At 39.6% G+C, this 23,033-nt stretch overlaps 1 protein-coding gene across 4 annotated transcripts in view; it reads right to left on the minus strand.

Moving 5' to 3' along the window:
• Positions 1-23,033, minus strand: part of adamts6 (ADAM metallopeptidase with thrombospondin type 1 motif, 6) — a 293,482-nt gene that overhangs the window by 135,700 nt on the left and 134,749 nt on the right. For all 4 annotated transcript variants that reach the window (XM_069924504.1, XM_069924503.1, XM_069924506.1 and 1 more), the window contains 2 exons: positions 16,133-16,176; positions 14,647-14,752 (listed from right to left, as the gene is read on the minus strand). In XM_069924504.1, the coding sequence (XP_069780605.1) occupies positions 14,647-14,752; positions 16,133-16,176 (150 nt within the window). The remainder of the gene's footprint in view (positions 1-14,646; positions 14,753-16,132; positions 16,177-23,033) is intronic.

Here is a 23,033-nt window from a genome sequence, read left to right on the forward strand (position 1 = left end):
AGGTTGGAGCAGAGAAGAGCGATGAATGATAGCAGGAAGAGATCAGAGTCACATTATATCTCTGATTGCAAGCAGTGAGGGCACTTAACATCCTCACATTAAGCAGGTGCCATTGACAGGAAGAGTAAACAGATAACAGAAGGGATGAGTGGCAACTAGTCCACAGCCAGAGTACACAGGTTAAGTGCCGAGAGTTTTCAGTTTGATGGGAAGAGATCAGTAAGATTACCCCTGTTGTGGTTTACTGGTCAGAAAGGTTGGGAAGAGTGTAGGATGAGGGAGATGGAGTTACTGCTCAATGAGATGACAACAAAGTGTTCAAACAGAGAGAAGTAGCATGGTTTCATTCTGAAGGTAGAAGGAAGAGTAGGAAAGAGAAAACATTGAGAGCAGACATATCTAAGAGAGCAGAGTAGGAAACATGATGACAGGAGATAGGAGTCTTGGTGGTAAAATAAGGAAGCAGTCCTGCGATGGGACAAAGTTAATGATGGCAGGGTTAACTTGGCTTGGAGCATCAGTGACCTCCTGTATGAGTTTGGAAACAGCTGGCAGGCAAATGAAGTCCAGGACAGTAGGATATTGGAGAAGGCATTTATGATTGTATTTTCAAGAAATCGAAGACCCACGCATGCACATGTTTACAAAGGGCAGGACAAAAACAGCAGTGAAGTTGGAGGTCACCACAAAATTCAGAAGTGGCAGAAAAATGTATTTGGCCCTAAAACATGAAATCCTCTCCAAGAACCAGACTGCAGCTGAAACTGAAAGCTCAGTCAAAGGCACAGCAGCAGTCAATGGGGGATGGCTGTGAACTCTAAATTTTACTTTTTCACTTAACTAAAAATAAATAGCAGAACAGAACCACAGCAATTAGATTACTTACTTTATTGTCATGTACTAATACATTAAAATGTAATCATACAAAAATTATGTCTTTGATGCACAAAATTTAATCTTATGCTGCAGCTTTACCTTACTGTCAAAAGAAGACCAAAAATTTAGGAATAATATTTGAAAACAAAACCAGTCTCATTGAGGAAAACAATAGCAAAGATGGTTGGGGGAAATGGGCAATGGCAGTTGGATTGTAGTTAAGCCAAAATTTCACCCACTTTTAGAGAGATGGGGAAAGAAAGAAGCAGAAGACCAAGGAGAAAGGAACAAACTCTGTATCAGTAAGTTCACTGCCCAAGAATCACCTTGACTTAGCAGCAGAGATTACTCCCTTTGTTCTTTTCTCTCATGCCATTTTTTTTGGATTCACTTTTGCTAATAAACATCTAAATCAACCCCCTCCTCCTTTTTTTAGTTCTAATGACCTGAATTGTTGCTTCATCCAAAAGCAGGGAACTGAATCCTTCTCTCTCCACAGAGAATGCCTGACTTGATATATTTACTTTTTGTATTCCACAGGTTTCATTTAACTTGTGTTGACTAAGATTATCTTCCATTCATCTCCCTTGAAAAGATCATATAAATATGGTTAATTTATAATGATGGCTATCTAAATAAACATCAAAATTTTTAACTATCAAAAATAGTCTTTTAAAATGTGTCTTCTAGCTAGAAGCTTATTCCATCTATCTGGTAAAAGAAACTTCAATTCTTCTGGGGAAGGGAGGAAAAACTGGCAGGACACTCCACAATGCCTCCTCTTGGTGACTCAATCTAGGAGTGTCAATATGGGAGTGAGGAAACTATGCAGGAGGGCTGGAACCTTTTCCACTCTGTTAAGGAACAGCCCACACTGCTGAGTCAATAAAGAGTACAGGGACATCTGTGGGCGAGCAAAGTTTTCTTCCAACAATGGAGCATATTGTGGGAAGAAAACTACAGAATTAAATGAAACAGAACAGTAGGAAAATAAATTGGACCAATCATCCTGCTGTTCCAAAAGAAGCCAAAGAAATTTACTGGGATGATAGCTTGTGCATATGGAAGTATTTGTGTGTGTGTGTGTGTGTGTGTGTGTGTGTGTGTGTGTGTGTGTGTGTGTGTGTGTGTGTGTGTGTGTGTGTGTGTGTGTGTGTGTGTGTGTGTGTGTGTGTGTGTGTGTGTGTGTGTGTGTGTTTGTGTGTGTTTTGCTACATAAATGTTTTAAAATAAATATAAAACAACATCAATTTAAAAGGGGAATTAATTTCCTGGGTCATATTGCTAAGCAAAGCCTTGTTTACTTCTGATTTTCCTGATTCTGATGTAAATACCTTAAAAGTATGAGGAAAAACTTGGTCAAGATTTTAAAGAAAACGTAGTGTCCTATTGACTTGCATCTCCCTCCAGAAGTAAATTGCAACTTACTTAATGTTGGAGTGAAATAACTAGCAGGAATTTCTAAAAGCACTAGGAGGGCTCCTTCCAAGTTAGATACCTTACTGATAATATCCTCACCCCTGACAAACCCTGCTCACAATAATCTCTACCTGAGCAACTTCACAGCAGCAGCTAATGGTTGAATATCTGACTTTGATAGCTGGCTTAATTCTGGGACACAGTTTAGCCAACTATCCATAATCTGATACTTAACTGCTAGATGTCACTGCTGTAAGTGGGAAAGAAGGAGGTGGCAGAGAGGAGGAGAAACTTGGAGATATATGGTTGCCAACAGTCCCATTTTGGATTTTAAAATGGAACTGATTGCCCACAATGATGTCAACATTATTTTTGGGAGCACTCTTAGCATAATTTTCTTGTCATTAATGCAAAAACCTGACTCTGCATTCACCTCTATGTTGCATCAAATCACCTCTTCATACCTGAATACCATCACCTTGGAAACAAAAAGTAACTCTCCCCAACTTTTGATTCAGCCGCCTTCCTGTGTTTTGCTCATACCTTGACAAAGGGCTCAGGCTCTTTCCTTCCTACAGATGCTGGATGACCTGATGAGTTTCTCCAGCACTTTTGTTTAGTTTGACTAGACAGCAATTCATTTATTGGCCTGATATTGAAGGCCAGTGAGAATAGTTAAAGAAAAATCTGGACTTTTTCTCAATTTCTGCAGGTGTCAAGAATGGTTGATTTATAGGACTAGGCATTACAAACACTGATGTTTCAGTATTGGTTAGATTGTTTCAATTACAGTAATGGAGGATGACCACCAAGGAATATTATCCACCACTGGTCACATCTTCAGTCGTATTCCCTAGTATCATTCAGTGTTTTGAGTTTTTAAACACAAGACACCCTCTGCCAAGGCAGGCTCACCACAGGCTGATCAGACCTGGGTGTGTGTCCCATATCCGTTTCTCCTCGTGGTCATTTGTAGGATCCCTCCCTTTCATCTAGAGTCAGTGACTGCTCGTTTCAGCTGAGTTAGTGATTGAATTGCCTTCCCGAGAGCCTGGTCTATGATTCCTAATTCCCTCAGAAGCTTGGTCATGGATTTGGCAACAAATCCTCTACAACCAACTTCATCCAGGCACATCCTCACTTTCCAGCCTCACTCTTCTGTTTCCGTGGCAAGGTTAGTATAACTTGGTTCTTGTGCCTCGTCCATGGTACCCTCCCAAGCAACTGTCATAATGAAGACAATCTGCTGAGAGATGGACCAGAGTACCAGATCAGACCTCAGGTTGGTGGTGACAATTTCCAATTGAAAGGTGAGTTGCTGGCCGAGGTGCACAAGCAATTTCTAGTCTCTGGCTGTGTTCAGTTGGTCTATATCTTGGAATGAGGAGGAGTGGGTCCTGTGACTTATTCTCTCCCAGATGAAAGTTAAACATGGAAGGGTGTCTGCTAGGTGTTCAAGTTCCACTACTAGACATCTCAGCACTTGATTGTGTTGCCAAGTATATCGGCCTTGGATGAGACTGACAATGCTCCCAACCAAGATGTGCTTGAGGGGATAAGCTGGACCTCTCCCAAACACAGATTTAAGTTTATGGGAGAGGGCAGGACATCATATTTGGGCTCTGATGATAAAGCTTGTTCTATTTGACTCTTTATTCCACAGGTCCTTCCAGGTTAGTCTCCTCCTTTCAATGCCCTCCCTTCTTGTCCATTGCTCTTGTTTTGGTTGAGGTTTTGACAAACCTAGTTTCTTCTTCTTGTCGGCGCACTTCCTCCACCTCCAGTTACTGATGTTCACATGGACTTGCTTTCTGCCACGTGGGTTTCTTCATTTTTCAGCAAAGCCCTCTCTACCTTGTTGCACATAGCCCCCTACGTCCCAGTGTCAGAGCACTGATTTTGCATTCTGTACTGCTGCAGCCAGCATCCATTTTCAGCCTATTGATAAGGCTGGGGCAGTTCCTCTTAAGTACAGGTATTGCAGAATGATTCCTTCAGAGGAGATTGTCCATGATTGATGATAAGGATCCAAAAAAATTTGATTTTTAAAATTATTATTCTATATTTAATGCTCACATTCTTTTTGCTGACTTTTCAGCATGACTCTTGAAAAAGAGTATTTCTTTTCCTGCTTAAATCAAGATTCACTTCTCATTACAGGTTGGCATTGGGGTGGTGGGTTGGTTAGGACGAGTTGAGGGGGCACAGAGGAGAGGAGCCATAGGGTTTATTGAAGGATTGGCGCTTCAGTCAGTTGATAGTTGGGGTTTGGTGGTTTAAGGATGTCAATCAGTTGGTAAAACAACTGGTATATAGTTTAGGAAGCTTGAGAGATAGGTGTAGCAGTTGTGAAGACTTTCATGAATGAGTAGACCACACAGGCAATGCAAGTGTATGTCCATGTCCTTTATCAGATGCTTCTGCATTCCTCTGGGTCTCTTCGAATCAGGTGCACTAAGTAACTAGAAGGAAACTTACAGGTTTTCATAGCATATCAGAGGGCCTCACTTTTTATTAGTAATCTTTTTCTTTTAACTCGTGCTGTGCAACATCTAAAAATTGTCATAAGGATAACATTTTCAGGTCACAGTGTAGTCTTTGTAATGTATTCCTTAAACATTGATATTGCTTGACTGAGTAAAATTAACATAATTCCTTACATTTTAAAAAGAGATTTTTGTATTACTCACAACAGGAATTCAAATGCATAATCGGGGACATTATGGGAGTTCATTGTTTTTTTGATTAGCCATAATGATCAGGAAAATTCCAGGTTTGATTCTCAGTCAACAACGAGCTGGCTTATCTCAGTATGATTTGAGGTTGGGACTCTACAAATGCCCTCAGATTCACTGTAAAAGCAAGGAAAAAGATTCCCTCTCCTTTTCACCATACAGAGAACCTTACTAAAAATGTGTTTTATAAATATTTGACTGAGGGAAATCAGTTTAACTCTTTAATAGGAAACAAAAAAAAATGAATAATTGGCTGCACTCTGATAACATTTACAGGAGGTAAGAGGGCAAAAGTTAAATATATTAAGCATAAATTGTACAAATACACATTTATGTTAATTAAGTAAACATAATATACATGGTTTACTACAATTAATGATTGATTTATTGAGCATATATCAATTTAGTTATAATTGACATTTAATAACATTTATTAATGCTGGACATTAAATTGATTTCTGAATAATTATTAGTATTTGATAAGATTTGTCAGTATCTACACTTAAGTAAGATGACAAGCAAATATGCAATTTTAATACATATACTATATAATAAAAATATAATATTTGCATTAAAAATACTTAACTCTTACTTATGTTCATAAATATAATCAATGGTTGATATTTTGATTTCTGCTTTCAAAATTAAATTTTTAAGTCCATTTTAGGAAGAAGAAATCATTATTATCTGAGATCTATGAATAAATGATAGAAAATAAACTAGGAAAGACTAGTTTTCAATATTCTTGTGTAAAGATATTCAGATAAAGAAAACAGTCAGAGCAATAATTGTTCTACCTTTACATATTCTCTGGAAATAAATCATCTTTCCCATAACATGAAAGGCGACAAGATTATACCAGGAAAAAAAAGTTCTCTCTCCCAAGACTTATAGAGCAATATCACCACTGTACATGAGCAGTAAACAGGGTCTTCATTGTTGGGGTCTTTCATGGCTTGGTTCAGCATCATGCTGAAGAAGATTGAAAAGAGGGTTGGTGCGAGAACACAGCCTTGCTTCACGCCATTGTTAATGGAGAAGGGTTCAGAGAGCTCATTGCTGTATCTGACCCGACCTTGTTGGTTTTCGTGCAGTTGGATAATCATGTTGAGGAACTTTGGGGGACATCCGATGCGCTCTAGTACCGCACGGATGGCAGTCTCTTCAATCTGAGGCGCCTGCAAGCTCACACCAAGACACAAGAGAAACTTGTCCGTGAACTACTCTTTGCAGACGATGCCGCTTTAGTTGCCCATTCAGAGCCAGCTCTTCAGCGCTTGACGTCCTGCTTTGCGGAAACTGCCAAAATGTTTGGCCTGGAAGTCAGCCTGAAGAAAACTGAGGTCCTCCATCAGCCAGCTCCCCACCATGACTACCAGCCCCCCCACATCTCCATCGGGCACACAAAACTCAAAACGGTCAACCAGTTTACCTATCTCGGCTGCACCATTTCATCAGATGCAAGGATCGACAATGAGATAGACAACAGACTCGCCAAGGCAAATAGCGCCTTTGGAAGACTACACAAAAGAGTCTGGAAAAACAACCAACTGAAAAACCTCACAAAGATAAGCGTTTACAGAGCCGTTGTCATACCCACACTCCTGTTCGGCTGCGAATCATGGGTCCTCTACCGGCACCACCTACGGCTCCTAGAACGCTTCCACCAGCGTTGTCTCCGCTCCATCCTCAACATCCATTGGAGTGCTTACGTCCCTAACGTCGAAGTACTCGAGATGGCAGAGGTCGACAGCATCGAGTCCACGCTGCTGAAGATCCAGCTGCGCTGGATGGGTCACGTCTCCAGAATGGAGGACCATCGCCTTCCCAAGATCGTGTTATATGGCGAGCTCTCCACTGGCCACCGTGACAGAGGTGCACCAAAGAAAAGGTACAAGGACTGCCTAAAGAAATCTCTTGGTGCCTGCCACATTGACCACCGCCAGTGGGCTGATAACGCCTCAAACCGTGCATCTTGGCGCCTCACAGTTTGGCGGGCAGCAACCTCCTTTGAAGAAGACCGCAGAGCCCACCTCACTGACAAAAGGCAAAGGAGGAAAAACCCAACACCCAACCCCAACCAACCAATTTTCCCCTGCAACCGCTGCAATCGTGTCTGCCTGTCCCGCATCGGACTTGTCAGTCACAAACGAGCCTGCAGCTGACGTGGACTTTTTACCCCCTCCATAAATCTTCGTCCGCGAAGCCAAGCCAAAGAAGAAGACATGAGCAGTTCTCCCTTCTCGGGGGGGGGGGATTGGGGGGGGAGGGGTGGTGGGGGGCAGTTTCTTTTCGCTACTTAGATCCAGGCAAAACCACGAGTTGAAGTAGTACAGTGAAGAAACAGTCCATTTGGCTCAGTTATCACTCTCCATTAAGGTCCTTCATTCCATGCAACATTCTAATTAATCTCCTCTGCATCCTTTCCAGGGCAACCAGAATTGTACACAATACTCCAAGTGGAGTTTATTAGTTGCAATTTTATGTCCTAACTTTTATAGCCCATATTCTGACCTATGAAGGCAAGAATGCTATATATTTTTTCCACAGTATTATCTATCCATTTTTCCAAATTCAGGGACCTCTATTCATCAAAGTTCCTTCAAGCCTTTTAATTTTCTTTATATGTCCTGCTTACCATTTGGCTTCCCAAATTGCATCATTAGTTCTTAGTTCGTGATCCTCCAAAATATTCCATATAGAATTTAAACTGGAGGTGGGGGAAGGTTGTGCTTCAGGAGGAGATTTTTGAAGAAGAGTGGTCTTAAATTTAATTGGGTCTTGTTGTGTGAGTGTGGTAGGTGAAGATTATTCCATGCTTTAATTGTATGGGGGAAGAATGAATGGCTATACACATCTATCTTGGAAGATGGCACTACAAATTGGGTTGTGTGCCTTCGTCTGCTCCTAGCAGGCTTGGGTTCAGCATAGAATTGGTAGTCTATATCGAGCTGGCAGTTTAGCATTTTGTAAAAACGGGTCAGGCGGTGTGCTTCACATCTGTCTTGGAGAGAGGTCCACTGTAATGAACCCAAGAGCTTTATAAAACTCGCTTCTCTTCCATATGTATTTGTGACAAATCGGGCTGTCTGTCTCTGGATTCTTTCAATGGTAGTAGTGTTTTTGTTTGTTTATAGGTCCCATGCAGCTACTGCATATTCCAAATGTGGTCTGACGAGGGTGAGGTACTTCTCCATGACAAAAGCTGAACAATGATGGAAGAAAATTTAGGACTCCTGTTGCCTTCACTGTTGTATAATGTGTCTGATCATTCCAACGCAGGTCATTTTCGATTTTGATGCCAAGGTATTTGGTCTGTTTTGTTTCATCAAGAGTGACACCCAAGATTTTGTATGATGTTTTGCCTGGCTCTCTCTTCCTAGTGACACGCATGGTTTCATATTTGGAAGAAGTGAATTGCATGCCCCATTTTTGTGACCATTCTACCATGCTCTCAAGAAATTTTTGGAGTACATCCTTGTCGACAGCTGACTTAACTGAATGGTATACCAAATAGTTGTCCGCGAATAGTCTATCAGTGCTTGTGACTTTTCTGTGAATGTCGCTGATGTAGAGTAAAAAATAAATGTGGGCCTAACACTATGCCCTGGAGTGTATCACTTAACACAAGACACCATTCAGAGCTTATTCCATTCACACACACCTACTGGAGACATTTCATCAAGAAATTGGAAATCCATCTTTTCTTTCTTCTTTCTTTGGCTTGGCTTCGCGGACGAAGATTTATGGAGGGGGTAAAAAGTCCACGTCAGCTGCAGGCTCGTTTGTGGCTGACCAGTCCGATGCGGGACAGGCAGACACGATTGCAGCGGTTGCAAGGGAAAATTGGTTGGTTGGGGTTGGGTGTTGGGTTTTTCCTCCTTTGCCTTTTGTCAGTGAGGTAGGCTCTGCGGTCTTCTTCAAAGGAGGCTGCTGCCCGCCAAACTGTGAGGCGCCAAGATGCACGGTTTGAGGCGTTATCAGCCCACTGGCGGTGGTCAATGTGGCAGGCACCAAGAGATTTCTTTAGGCAGTCCTTGTACCTTTTCTTTGGTGCACCTCTGTCACGGTGGCCAGTGGAGAGCTCGCCATATAATACGATCTTGGGAAGGCGATGGTCCTCCATTCTGGAGACGTGACCCATCCAGCGCAGCTGGATCTTCAGCAGCGTGGACTCGATGCTGTCGACCTCTGCCATCTCGAGTACCTCGACGTTAGGGGTGTGAGCGCTCCAATAGATGTTGAGGATGGAGCGGAGACAACGCTGGTGGAAGCGTTCTAGGAGCCGTAGGTGGTGCTGGTAGAGGACCCATGATTCGGAGCCGAACAGGAGTGTGGGTATGACAACGGCTCTGTATACGCTTATCTTTGTGAGGTTTTTCAGTTGGTTGTTTTTCCAGACTCTTTTGTGTAGTCTTCCAAAGGCGCTATTTGCCTTGGCGAGTCTGTTGTCTATCTCATTGTCGATCCTTGCATCTGATGAAATGGTGCAGCCGAGATAGGTAAACTGGTTGACCATCTTTTAGTGTTGGAGTAAATACCATAGTAGTTGAGGTGCTTAAGTAATCTTTAGTGGGGAATAACATTGAATGCTTTGGAGAAGTCGAGCACTGCTAAATCAGTGGTAGCATTGTTATCAAAGTTTTTGGCCAGGTCAGTTGTTGTCAGGATGAGCTTGGTCTTGCATGATCTATGTTTCTTAATGCTTACAATAAGATGCTATATATTATGTGCTCCAGAAGTTTGCAGCAGGCTAATGAAAAAGGACGATGATTTGCCGGGTTGGTGGTTGAGCCCTTCTTGAAGAGAGGAGTGACATTTGCCTTTCTCCAATCCAGGGGAAGGTCACCTGAGTTAAGCGAATGCTGGAAGATAAACTACAGAACAGCAGGTAGTTCTTCAGCTGCAATCTTGAGGGTTTGATTCTGAATCTGGCCTGGCCCAATAGGTTTTGCTGTATTGATGTTAAGGAATAACTTTTTGACACCTTCAACCTCAATTGTGATAGGAGGCATGTCTAAATACGGGCTGGGTGGCAGATCAAGAAAAGATGAAGGATCCTTATCTTCCCAGGTAAAGACATTTTGGAATTGGTTTGCAAGAGCTTCTGCTTTCTCCTGGTCCTCAATGATCAGACAGTTATTCACCTTAAGCGTCTGGACACCAGTGTTGTCTGTCTGTCTGAATTTCATGCATCTCCAAAAATTCTTAGGATGTTCACCTTCAAGGATTGTAGAAACATGATGTCTATGGGCACTCCTAATGGCACTGTCAACTTGCTTTTGCACTCTGGTAAATTTGTCCCAGTCTATTTCTTACTGCAGAGATGTTTTAGTTTTGCAGAAAACCAAGGAGGACACATGCAGTCCTTAAATTTATGAGGGACGTGATTTATGACACTATCATTTAGTGAGTTTCTTAGCCATAACCAGTTGTCTTCAATGGACTTTTTATCTGGTTGCAAATTGAAGAAATCTTTCCCAAATTGTATTGTTAAAACTTTGAATTCCTCGCCGTTCACCCTTCTCCAAAGGGGGATTTTACGAGGTGGTTTAGAAGGGATTTTAGTCTTTGTGTGTAGTTTTGGTTGGATGATAAAGTGATCATTAATTCCAGTACTAGATGAAACCTCTGCAATTAAGTCTGGATATGTAGTTAGTAGTGTAGTGTTTTCAGTGCCTTTGTATCATCATGTCTGGTAGGGAGAGTGACTTTCTGGGACCACTTTTTGGATCGCTTTGTTTTCTGTCAGACCAATCCACACCTGGGACATTAAAATGATCTCCCATGATGATAAATAGAGAGCCCAATGAGGCATTTATTTTGGAAATGCTTGAGAAGCCCAGAATTTGAAAAAACCCTTGATCTGCACTGCCTGTCCATGAAGTGTAACTTGGCACCAAATTTGCTGAGTCGCTGTCCAAGTTGGTTCTTTTGAAACACGGGATAGAATTGTTCACACCAATTAAAATACCACCTCTTTGAGAGTTTCTGTCCTTTCTAAAAATTTGGAGGTGAGGTGGGAATATCTCAGAAGATTTGATTGAGGGATTGAGCCAAGATTCAGTCCCAATTAGGTTGGCCAGATCTTTGGTTTCTATATATGAATTATACACAACTAGTTTTCCTTTTATACTGCAGCAGTTGATTACAGCAATTTTAGACCTGTTACTATTATTTGTATCCTTGCGAGTCCTGTTCTTTTTAGTACATTGAGTTTTATTGTGAGCGTTGGATTGGTTTCTTTGTCCATCAACATATTGACAGTTGGTGCCAGTGGGAAGGGAAGGCTGGAGATCACCATAAATGGGGGTGTTACTCTTGCCATTTTTTTCTAACAATGGTCCAGCCATCTCTTGCCTTGATACATTCCAATCAAGGAGGTTTTTTTGCTGCTTTGGGTATCATATCACGAGTATGCCAGAAGCAGTTTTTTTCCAGGGTTCTTTTGGGTAAATAATCAGTGCAAATTGGGATGGATGATCTTAACTTCTCATGGTTCACTCGAGGATGCAAGGCTTTCAAAAGCATTACTCAGGTTAAGCATTCTTGTATGGTCACTTAATGAGTCAAAAAATGAACTTGCCCATACACTGGGCATAACCAAATAGCACTTGGGTTTCTCGAGTGGAAATTAATGGTGTCAACAGACACATTAGGACCATTAAAATGAGAGCAATTTGTACACATTGAACACTGAATGCCAGAATCTCTGATAGCATATGAGCAGAAACCACAAGGGTACTTTGGTTTATGTCTACAGTGCTGAGGTATAGGGCCTAGATTGAGGTTAATGTCCCCGCCAGTAGGTTAACAATAATGAGTAATGATAGGCAGCCTCTAGGGTAGCCCTAAAAAGGGAGTAGGTGAGTGTTTCAAGCCATTTCTACCAAACACATTTACTGCAGAGGAGTAAGAGATTGTACGTGCAGAACACAAATCAGTTTGGTGCACTGGCATTTCTAGGCTCTACAAGATTCGGAGCAGCATAAGGGTCAAAAAGTGGCCCTCTTCTGGGCCTTTACTCTTGACAAGCCAGAGTCACATTAAATTGAATGTACCAATGCTCTACCTAACTTTCTGTTTTCCATTCGGCTGTAGCCTGAGACAACCTTCCTCACTATCCTCAACACCATCAACTTACATATCATTCACAGACTTACTGTTCATGACTCCTATATTCTTATACAAGTTACTATTATATATTACAAGCAACAAATGTCTCCATATGGATCCCTGCAGTATTCCACTAGTCATAGACTTCCAATAAAAAAAATCATTTTTTAAATCATTATCCTCTGCTACCTATCACCAAGTCAATTCTAGATCTCATTAGATCTTGAATCCAATGTGCTTTAATCTTATAGACCAGTCTACCATGTGGGACTTGTCAAATGCCTTGCTTTAGTTCATATAGACAGCATCTAATATCCTGCTATCGTCAATCTATTACACCATTAAATGTATGAGGCGAATTAGGCCATTTCATCTATTGAGTCTGCTCTGCCATTGGAGTCGAGGTTGATGTATTTTTCCTCTCAACCCCATTCTCTTCCCTTCTCTGTATACCCTTTGGCATCCTTACTAATCAAGAACTGATCAACCTCCTCATTAGATATACCCAATGATGGCCTCTACAACCGTCTGTGGCAACAAATTCCATAGATTCACCACACTCCAGCTAAAGACATTTCTCCTCATCTTCTTTGTTACCACCTCAAAAAGCTGTCAAATTAGTGAAATAGGATTCCTTCCTTGCAATTTTTCTTAAATTGTTTATTATCATGTGTACTGAGATACACTGAAAAGCTTTGTTTTGCATGCTCTTCAGACAGGTCAACCCATACCTAAATTCAACAGGCAATGCAAAATAAAAAAGTGTTGCAGAGAAAAAGTTCCACTAAAACAGTGCAAGGGCAAAATCTGACCGTCCCTGACTAGCTCTGCCTTTCTAAGTGCACATTAATCCTAGCCCTTAGGATATTCTCCAATAATTACCCTACCACTGATATAAGGCTCACTGGCCCATAGCTGTCTTATCTCTGCTGCCCTGAAATATAGGAATAACATTAACTATAATCCAATCTTGTGGAACTTCATAGGTAGAAGTTGCAGAAATCTCCTTTAGGGCTCAGCTATGTCCTTCCTTGCTTTCCATAGCAATCTGAGATCCCCAGGCCTGGGGATTTATCAACTCTTAAGCACCCCTTGACATTAAATCTGCTCCTTTTTGTTGATCAGCTCCAGATTATTTGCATATCACTCCCTGAATTCACTACCTTTTCTTTGTTATTACAGATAAGAAGAATTCATTTAGAACCTTGCCTACATCACTTGGCTCCATATGTTGATTACCTTCTTGTGTTCAATGTGTACAAATTGCTCTCATGGACTTATTTGTGATAAGGATACTTGCTTTGGTATCCTTATCACATTTGTTGACATTTTCATTAACTAACTTGCCACCCTGATATTTCATGATACTTTTTTTACCTTCCTAATTTCTTCTCCTATACACTCTATATTCCTTCAGAGTTCCTCAGTCCTAGTTGCCTATACCTGCCGTTTGTTTTCTTTCTTTCCTGATCAAACCTTCAATATCCATTGTCATCCAAATTTAGCAATGCTGCCAATGCAATGACATGAAATCAGCTGGATGATGAAGTGTGGAGAACAACTTTGTAGTGGTGCACCTGAATAAGATTAGATTCTCTCTAATGTCCCTCTAAGCTGCAGTATTTCCAATTTGATAGAATCAAAGAATTGCACAGAACTGAATAGTGCAAGCAAGAATAACTGCAGGAGGAAATGAACAGGTCAGGCAACAGATAATCAACATTTCAGGCTGAAGCACTTTGTCAGGAGTAGCAAGAAAGAGGGCATAAGCGGGGTGGGGGAAAACACGGACTGGCAGGTGATAGGTGAATATAGGTGAGAGGGGAAACAAATGGGTCAAAAGTTAGAAGCTTGAAGATGATAAGAAGAGACAGAGAAAAATGCACTCTGAGAGGAGGATATGACCTACTGTCTTCCTATCAGAGTGCATCTTCCTTAGCTCGTTGCCTCTTCCATCTGAGCTTCTTACCTGTTTCCCCATTTCTTCACCTCTAACCTGTATTCATTAATTACTTCACAGACAGTATTGAAGGAGTCCATTTGGTCCACTGAATCTGCTCTGCAATTTTAATCATCAGTAGAGGGAAAGTAAAAGCTAAGGACATGTAACTCCCCAACATCAATCAATTTTATTGATTGATGTATGCTACTGCAATTCTTATTGATCAGGTGGACAAGGGGAGTAGTCAGAATTAATAATACATTTTGCAGGTAAACACAAATGGAAAAGGGAAGGGAAATGTGACGGGTGGGTGGTTATGAGACTAAATGAAGCATTAACTTAATAAAAAATCTTTAGACAGCAAGCAATAGTTGCTGCTACTGTACTGCAGAAAAGAGGCACAACAGGGGGAAATAACATTTCTTTGACATTTGTCATTAGAATTCATAAACTAATATCACTTCAAGTTACTAAAAGCTGCATTTCTGTGAACTTGGCACAGTTATACAAAGAAATCATTTTAAAATTGGGAATAGGGATTACTTTTAATTCACTCACTTGTGACCAATCTCATGTGCAATTGTGAATGCTGAACCCAAGCCAATGTCTTCATTGATGCTGCAGCTTCGCTCAGGCTCACACATTCCAGCCACTGAGGCCAAGCCTAAATAAACACAGGGAGACACAAAGGGTCAAGCCAAGGTGTTCCAGTCTTAAATACTCTTGTTATAATGGTTTAGGTTCTTTTTTTAATACACATCTATGTAACCTACATACACAGAAGGAATAATTGGCACAAGGTTAAGTTGAAAGTCATTTGCAAATTCACTAGAGGGAATTGCACTTTACAGGCCAGACATTAATTTTTTTTGAGCCTCAGCCAGCGCTGGAAAACGTCTAGACTAGGGGTTAGATTTATAAATTTACTTCTGGTAACTTGGGACCACCTGAAATTTGAGCCTGAAGAGGGAACTAAAATCAACATTTCTATTATTTTTCTATTCTTACCTAGCAAAAAGTAAAATGTACTTTTTGTATGGCAATTTTTTTGGATTAGTAATTTGTTTATATTGCAGCAAACTTTTGAAACAGGTTAGTGTGATCTTAACACATCTGAATTTCTGCTTTATAAATAGAAGAAAACTGGCTCTTAAGAAGTTTAGAATTGCAGTTCAGAAGAATTTAATTCATTTTTTAAAATAATGAATTATGTATAAGAAAATATCTGAGTATCCATTAAAATTATTATCTGACTGTAAGATATTCTAACATTTTAAACCAGTGCAACATTTAAGAATTTTGGTAGCTTGGGTATTTTAAACTTCTGAACAAACTACAGAATTAGAAAGAACTAGTCAGCAGTTATTGATTATTCTAGTATAATTTGTACCATCGGTAAAAATTATATATTCTATGTTATAGTTATTTTCAAATTAGTTTGCACCGTTACAAACTGCTGTAGTCAAGATCTTATATAAAGATTGCAAGAAGAAATTTTACAATTTTAACTCCTGGAATGAGAAGTAAAAATTATATAAGTATGACTAAAGATATCTGTGGTTTGTGCCTACCTTTGAACCCCCTCCCCCCATGCTTTTAATTGCATTTTTGAACACCTAATGCAAGTCAAGTTTGGTAGGTCAAAATATCGCATAAGATAAATACTAAATTGTTGTAGTCTTCTGAAAATAATGAGTAAAGGATAAAAGGGTACGACAGTTTGACCATGAAAAATAAATTTGGAAAGTCTATGATGAAAGATCAAATTCACTGGTAATCAAATATCTTCTTTACATTAGTAAAATTCAAAAGGACATAATAGGTTTTACTTTTATACAACAGATATCTACTGTAAAGAAAGCAAACAATTCTTCATCTAATTTAAGTGCTTTGTAAACCAAAAGGGTCATATAAAATACTCCAAAATAATGCTTTATCTTTGCAGTTAAAAAAAACCGGCATCAAAATGAAAAGAAATTAAGTAGATTAATAAGAATTTGGGAAATAATATAAGAACATTCATTAGTTGCAACAGTAGCCTTACCGAGGGTTCCACAAGGCTTATTTTTATAGGTGCAGATGTCATACCTATAAGGAAGAAATTGTGAAGAATTCAGTAGCGTATAAATATTGTTTTGTTTTGTATAGTTATTCCATTAATATAGCACAGTTAGCATCAACAGATGATGATCAGTGAAATTATATGTTGTCAGCCAGCACTGGTGTTTTCAACACTACAGTGAAAATGATGTGAACAGCACACTTACAGGCTCTGGATTCAAGCCAATGGGCTATCTGCCAGCTAAAAAAGTTAAACGTGATCTTTGTAGTCATAATCCTCAGCGAAAAGGAGGTGAAGAGAAGCAGCATGTCTGCAGATGCAGCCACAGTATATGTTTGGATTTTTTTAAATAAGAACATGGATGATTGACTTCCAAGATGGTCAAATTAGTGGCTAAATAAAAGTGCAGATAAAAAAGAAAATCTGCAGATGCTTGGGTCAAGTGCAGTACACAAAAGTGCTGGAGCAACTCAGCAGGTAACGCAGCATCAAAAGGAAGAAAAAGACATATGGCATTTATATGCTGCAAAAAATGCACAGCAAGACTCCTCAACTCTTTCTCCATTACATTGACAATTACTTTGATGCTGCCTCCACTGCCTAAGATGAGCTGGAAAACTTTACCACTTTCCTGCCAAATTCAAATTCACTTGGTCCATCTCTGGTAACTGTTTCTCCCTTCTTGATTTCTCTGCCTGCATTTCGGGACACAAGCTGTCTAATAGACATAGCTTATGAACCTATTAACTCCCACAATTACCTGGAGTATATTTGGGATTGCACAGTTGGCGTAGCGGATAGTGTCACGCCTTTACAGTCCCAGCAATCGGGACCGAGGTTCAAATCCTGCACTCTCTGTAAGGAGTTTGTACATTCTCTCTGTGTCTGTGTGGGTTTTCCCCTGGGGCTCCAGTTTCCTCCCACAGTTCAAAACATACTGGGGACATAGATTAATTAGGTATGGACTCATGGGCTTAAATGGCCTATTACAATGCTGTATGCCCAAATAAACATGCCCTGTAAACATTCTATACCTTTCTCTCAGTTTCTTCATTTCTGAGATGAGGCCTTCCATTCCAGGACATCTGAGAATAGTTCCTTCTTCACAAAATAGCTTTCTCTCCACTGCTATTACCTCAGCCCTCCTGCACATCTTCTCTATTTCTTGTATACATCTCCCCTGGCTCTCCCTCCAACAGCCACAATATCCCAATGCAAAAAGGACAGGACTCCCCCATGTACTCACCTACCACCCCACCTGCCTCCACACCCAATATTTCATTCTCCCCTATTTACACCACCTTCAATGTGATCTCACCACCAGACACATCTTTTTCTTATCCCCTCTCCCCGTTCCATAATAACTACACCATTTGGGACTCCCTTGTCCATTCAACTCTTTCCACTAATTGCCTCCTTGGTGCCTACTCCTGTGACCACAAAGAGTTTTACATTTGCACCCACACCCCATCCCTCACCAGCATTTGGGGCCCAAAACAGTCCTTCCAAGTGAAGTAACATCACCTGTGAATCTATAACGGTCATTTATTGCACCTGGTGCTCCTGGTGTGGCCTCCTCTACATCACAGAATCTGTTAGCAGATTTTGAGTTTGCTTTGTTGAGTACCTTTGCTTCTGTTCAATGCAACAGCAAGGATCTCCTAGTATCAACGACTTCAATTCCACACCCCACTCCCATACAATTACATGTCTGTCCACAGGCTCACTTACTGCCAAAGTTGAGTCCTCTCTCAAATTAGAGGAACAACACCTTACATTCCATCTCGGCAGTCTCCAACAAAACTGATCAATATTGACCTCCAATTTCTGTTAATTTCCTCCCCAGGTCTTTCGCTCTTTCCCTTCAGCTCCCATATCCTTCTCTTCAGAGAACAGTCTCTTTTAACTCTCTGCCCTCTCCATTATCATTTCTCAGCTTCTTTCTCTTTGACCTTTCCATGTGCATCCACCTCTTACCTCTTAAACTGTGTTCCACACTGCTTCTCCTCCAACGCCCCCCCCCCACATCTCCTTCTTCTGGTGTCTGCTTGATTTTTGACACTCCTGAAAAAGGCCTCAGGTCTCACACATCAACTACTTTTCATTTTCTAGGAATTCTGCTGGACCTGATGAGTTTCTCCAGCACATTCGTGCGCTAAACATACATCATATTTATTAAAATGATAGAATTAGGTTTTGTTCATTTGATGAGAGTAAAAATCTTCTCCAAATCAAAAGTAAATCCTTATGATTACAGTGCTATAAATTTCACAAAGGACATCCTTTTCATACATTAGGTTATTAGGTTGTTGCTTCCTCTTCTCTTTTTGTGTCCTATGTAAAGCAATACCTCTCCTAAGCAGAGTCAGTTTTTTTCACCAGGAGAGACAAACAATATCCACAATCATTATCATAAGAAAGCAATTTATAAGGAAAACCTTGTTTTCAATGTTAAAGGATTAGTAGTGAGAGTTGGTTCATATAGTGAATTTATTGGCTACTCTGAAAGCTCATTAAGACCCTATTCAAGAATGTGCATCTTCATTCAACAAATATATAATCTGGGATTGACATGCAGCCTTTACAAAGAAAGATGGATCTTTCAGGTATTTCACTAGTCCTTGGAGCATGTGCTTACCTGCAGGAAGGAATTACCTGAAGTAATAAAATTCAAAAAGCAAAAACTAGCAGAAAATCACAATGTCAGGTACATTGTGATCTGCATTTGTAAGCAGGAGCTGTGGACAGCGTTTGCCTCCTTGGTTTTAATGAGCATTTAGTGGAGAAGATTCCTGGTTGGGAGAGGTGATCATTCAGAAATCATGACTCCTGTGAATTTCTTTGACATATGACCTATTAAGTTTGAGAGCTTAAAGGAGAGTTTGAAAAGTGACTTGTTTGGGAACAGCTTTTAGGATTACATTTCACATCTCTATGATACATGTTCCGGGTCAGGTGAATGCTGTACAGAAGAACCATATTCTTTTAAGTAAACATTACAAATATTTACAAATAGAAAAGGGCGATAGAATTAAATTAAATTAGAAAGATAATTGCCACAAGACAATGAATTCTGTGGCTTGTTCATGACAATATATTCTGATTCTGATAAATTCTGATTCTGATATAGAGGAAAATATAATTCAATATTTTACAATACATCTGTGATGCATTTGCAAATGTATCTGAATTTGAGGCCAGAAAGACGAAGAAAAAAAAGGAGACCAGAAAGTAAGTAAATTTGAAATAGCTGAATATTTGCAGCAAAAAAATCTGTAAATACTCAGTACCTCTGGCAGCATCAATGACATCTTTCTCTTCTCACATGTACTGCCGGACTAGCTATTTCTTGCTCTTTTCATCTTATTTCCAGCAGCTGCAATAATTTTAAATTCTATCTTTAGGACAATCATGTGCTAATAATTTCAACTGGGCAAAATGAGATAAACTGACAAGGCTCAAGAAAAAAAATGATAGTTATCTGCAATAAGTATCTCTGCAGAGAACAGACGAGTTAATGATTCAGATGAAACAGAACAGTTCTGTAAAATACACCTGAAATGTTAAAATGTGTGCTTTCTCTTTTGATACTGGCAGACATGTTGGTTATTTCTGTTAATGTTCATCTGTTGTTAAGTAAACATGCAGAGATGTCATTTCAGACATAGGGTGAGAATAAAGGGAGAGGTAAGAAATTCATTAAATGATCCACAAGAACTTGTTTTCTGCCTAAATAAGTGAAGAAATTTCATTGAATCTGCTTGATAGTGGCATCGGTATTTTTTTTCTCTCTGGTCTTTGCTTTCCCCTGAAGTTAATGACACAAGTTATTGAATTGGATGATGTTTAAAATGCAGTTTAATGATTCAATTAAAAACCATCAAAGAACAGGTCATTCCAGGAATTATTCCATCCAATTGGCAGGTGAAGTTCTCCCTAGAGCCAATATTCTATAAAGTTAATCTTAGAGTACATCTTTTCACAGTTGCTGATGTACCTTCTTGTAATATAAAGCAATATGTCTTTGAACATCTTAAGTTTGATAAAGGCATACAAACTGACTACCAGCCCATGTGTATAACTCAGTCATTTAAAAGGCCAGACTACTTTATGCAATGGAATAGCAATAGGACAGGAATACCAATTCTTATTGAATGCAAAAGGATTTTCTTCATGGAAAGTAGTTACAAGAGCACATGCACATTGTCATAAATCTGGCTTCAGTTAAAAAGGATGCAAGTCCCACAAGAAATGTTTTTGTTGTTCTACAGGAATCTTTTGTTAAAGGTTTACTTGAAATTAACTGAATGGATATATGACACCATTTACAAAAGCCAAGCAAGTATTCTTCAATAAGATGGAATACTGATGATACTTATGTGAGGAACCTCAATATCGATAACTATTGCTCTACCAGAATCCCTATTTTTTAATGATCTAAATTTATAAATTATCACTAAGAGATCTTGAATTTGTATAAGTTCTTGTACAGCAATTACTATTCTGTTTAAAAGCTCAGGACCCATTTTTATAAAATAATTAAAAATGTAAATGAAAGTATAAACTATTTTACATAAAAATATATCCAAATGGCCTGGTGACAATTCTGTTTTGGTTAATCTCTTCTTTTTTTATGAATCAAGATTATTTTAAGTGTTTCTTGAATTTTTAAAAAGAAACACTGTTCCATTAAAGCCACATAAAATCTAATTAATTCAAATTGTAAGTTTTCGATCTCTAATATTGCAAAATCACAAGAAATTGAATCAAGGTCTTCAAACTTTATATGTTCTTTTGAAAACTGGTTATTTGAATTGTATAAGTAATGATAGATGGAAGATCATTAATAATATTGTTTAATATCAACAGTCAGAACAATTCAATGGAAGCAGTTTGATGTTAAACATCATATCTGGCAGTTCAAATTAAACAAGTGATCTGAAGAATGAAACCAAGTCATACATCAGATTAGTGCCAATCTTTTCAATCTGAGACTTTTTGAAGATTCCGTGAAGGGGAGCTTGCGGGAAGGTGTTTTAAAAAGAGGCTTATCGTGTTCCTGCATCAGAAATGATGTAACCTGTTGCTTGTAATAGTGATGGGATGGCCCTACAGAATTACTGTAGGTGATAATTATCAAGTTCTGAGAGTCTCATTATGATGGTTAACTGTCTCACTTAAGACATTAACTTTAACTGATCAAGTAAGGAAAGTAAAAAAGAATGTGAATGAGTCGATGATCATTACAAAAGGTTCAATAGGTTATACCTTCTTTGAGATGTAAATAATGAAATAACCTCCATTGACTTTCTGATGTTAATTCCATGGTTAGCAGTAGATATCCAAGCAACAAAGAGTAAGAGGCTTAAACTAAAAGATACTTTGAAGACAAAAGAGACTGCAGATTTTAGAATCTAAAATTTGAAAAAAAGAACAATGGAAGAATTTAGTAGATCAGACAGCAAATGTGGAGACAACAGGGGGAAATTGACATTTCAAATTGAGACCCTGAATCAGGATGGAGAGGGAACAGAAAAGATTGCCAATATATAGCAGCTTGAGTTGTGGGGACAAGAGGCAGGGAGGTGATACATGGAATCAGATAGAAGATGATGGGCAGATGGCACCATGTAAAGGAAGCGAGAATAGGATACGACAGAGGTTGGTAGGTCAACGGTGAACAAATGGAGCAGAAAAATAAGTAATCAGCGGAATGTGTGTGTGTGTGTGTGTGTGTGTGTGTGTGTGTGTGTGGGAGAACAGTGGAGATGCGTGTTGCTTGAAAAAAACATCCGTTTCTATCTCTTACTTAATAAACACCACCCAACCCCCAAGCCCTCATCCACTTGCTCTATTCTGGAAATATTTCCTCTTCCCTTTCCATCCTGATGCAGAATTTTGACCTGAAATGTTGACTTTTGAGATGCAGGAGTATCACAGCCAGCAACACCAGGTTGAGGAACCGCTTCTTTCCACGGGCAGTGAGATTGTTGCATGACCAAAGGAACTGCTCACACTAAGCATTTGAGACCTCATATTCACGAAACAATATTAATTTATTTGTATAGATGAATAATTGTCCTGCCTATGTATTGTTTGTCTGTATATATGTTATGACACAGTCTCTTTTGCTGGGTCTGTTCACTAAATATGTTTAAGTGCTCCCTGATAAAATTGGGACCTCCTTTAACTTGCATGATCATCTGTGTCCATAGGAAAAAAATTAAAAACTGTGGATACTGAATATAAACAGAAGATTCTAGACACATTCAGCAGATCAGGTAGCATTTGCAGAATGAGAAATAGTGTTAATATTTCATAGGAAGATGAAGGGTCTTCAATCTGAACCATAACTTTGTTTCTCTTTCCACAGGCCCTGACCTGCTGGGTATTTCAAGAGAACACAAAACAGTCCTCATCGAAGGGTCAAATTCCTGGCTATCAACATCTCTGAAGATCTATCTTCCGTGTTGAAGCAATCACGAAGAAGCTCATCTTTGGCTATATTTTGTTAGGAGACTCGGTATGTCACCAAAGACTCTTGCAAATTTCTAAGGGTGTGCATTCTGACTAGTTGTATCATTTTCTAGTATGGAGAAGCCAATGGACAGGATACGAAGAGGCTACAGAGAGTTGTGAGCTCTGCCAGCACCATCATGGGCATCAGTCTTCACTCCATTAAGGACATCTATAGAGGCAAGTCTTAAGATAGCAGCCTCTATCCTCAAGGACCCTCACAACCCAGGTCATGCCCTCTTCACATTGCTACCATCAGAAAGGAGGTTCAGGAGCCTGAAGGCAAACACCCAATGGTACTTCTTCCCCTCTGCTGACAGATTCATGAATGGCAATAAGCCATAGATATTACTTCACTTTCTCTTCT

Source organism: Narcine bancroftii, chromosome 3 (assembly GCF_036971445.1).
Source record: "Narcine bancroftii isolate sNarBan1 chromosome 3, sNarBan1.hap1, whole genome shotgun sequence".
NCBI lineage: Eukaryota > Metazoa > Chordata > Chondrichthyes > Torpediniformes > Narcinidae > Narcine > Narcine bancroftii.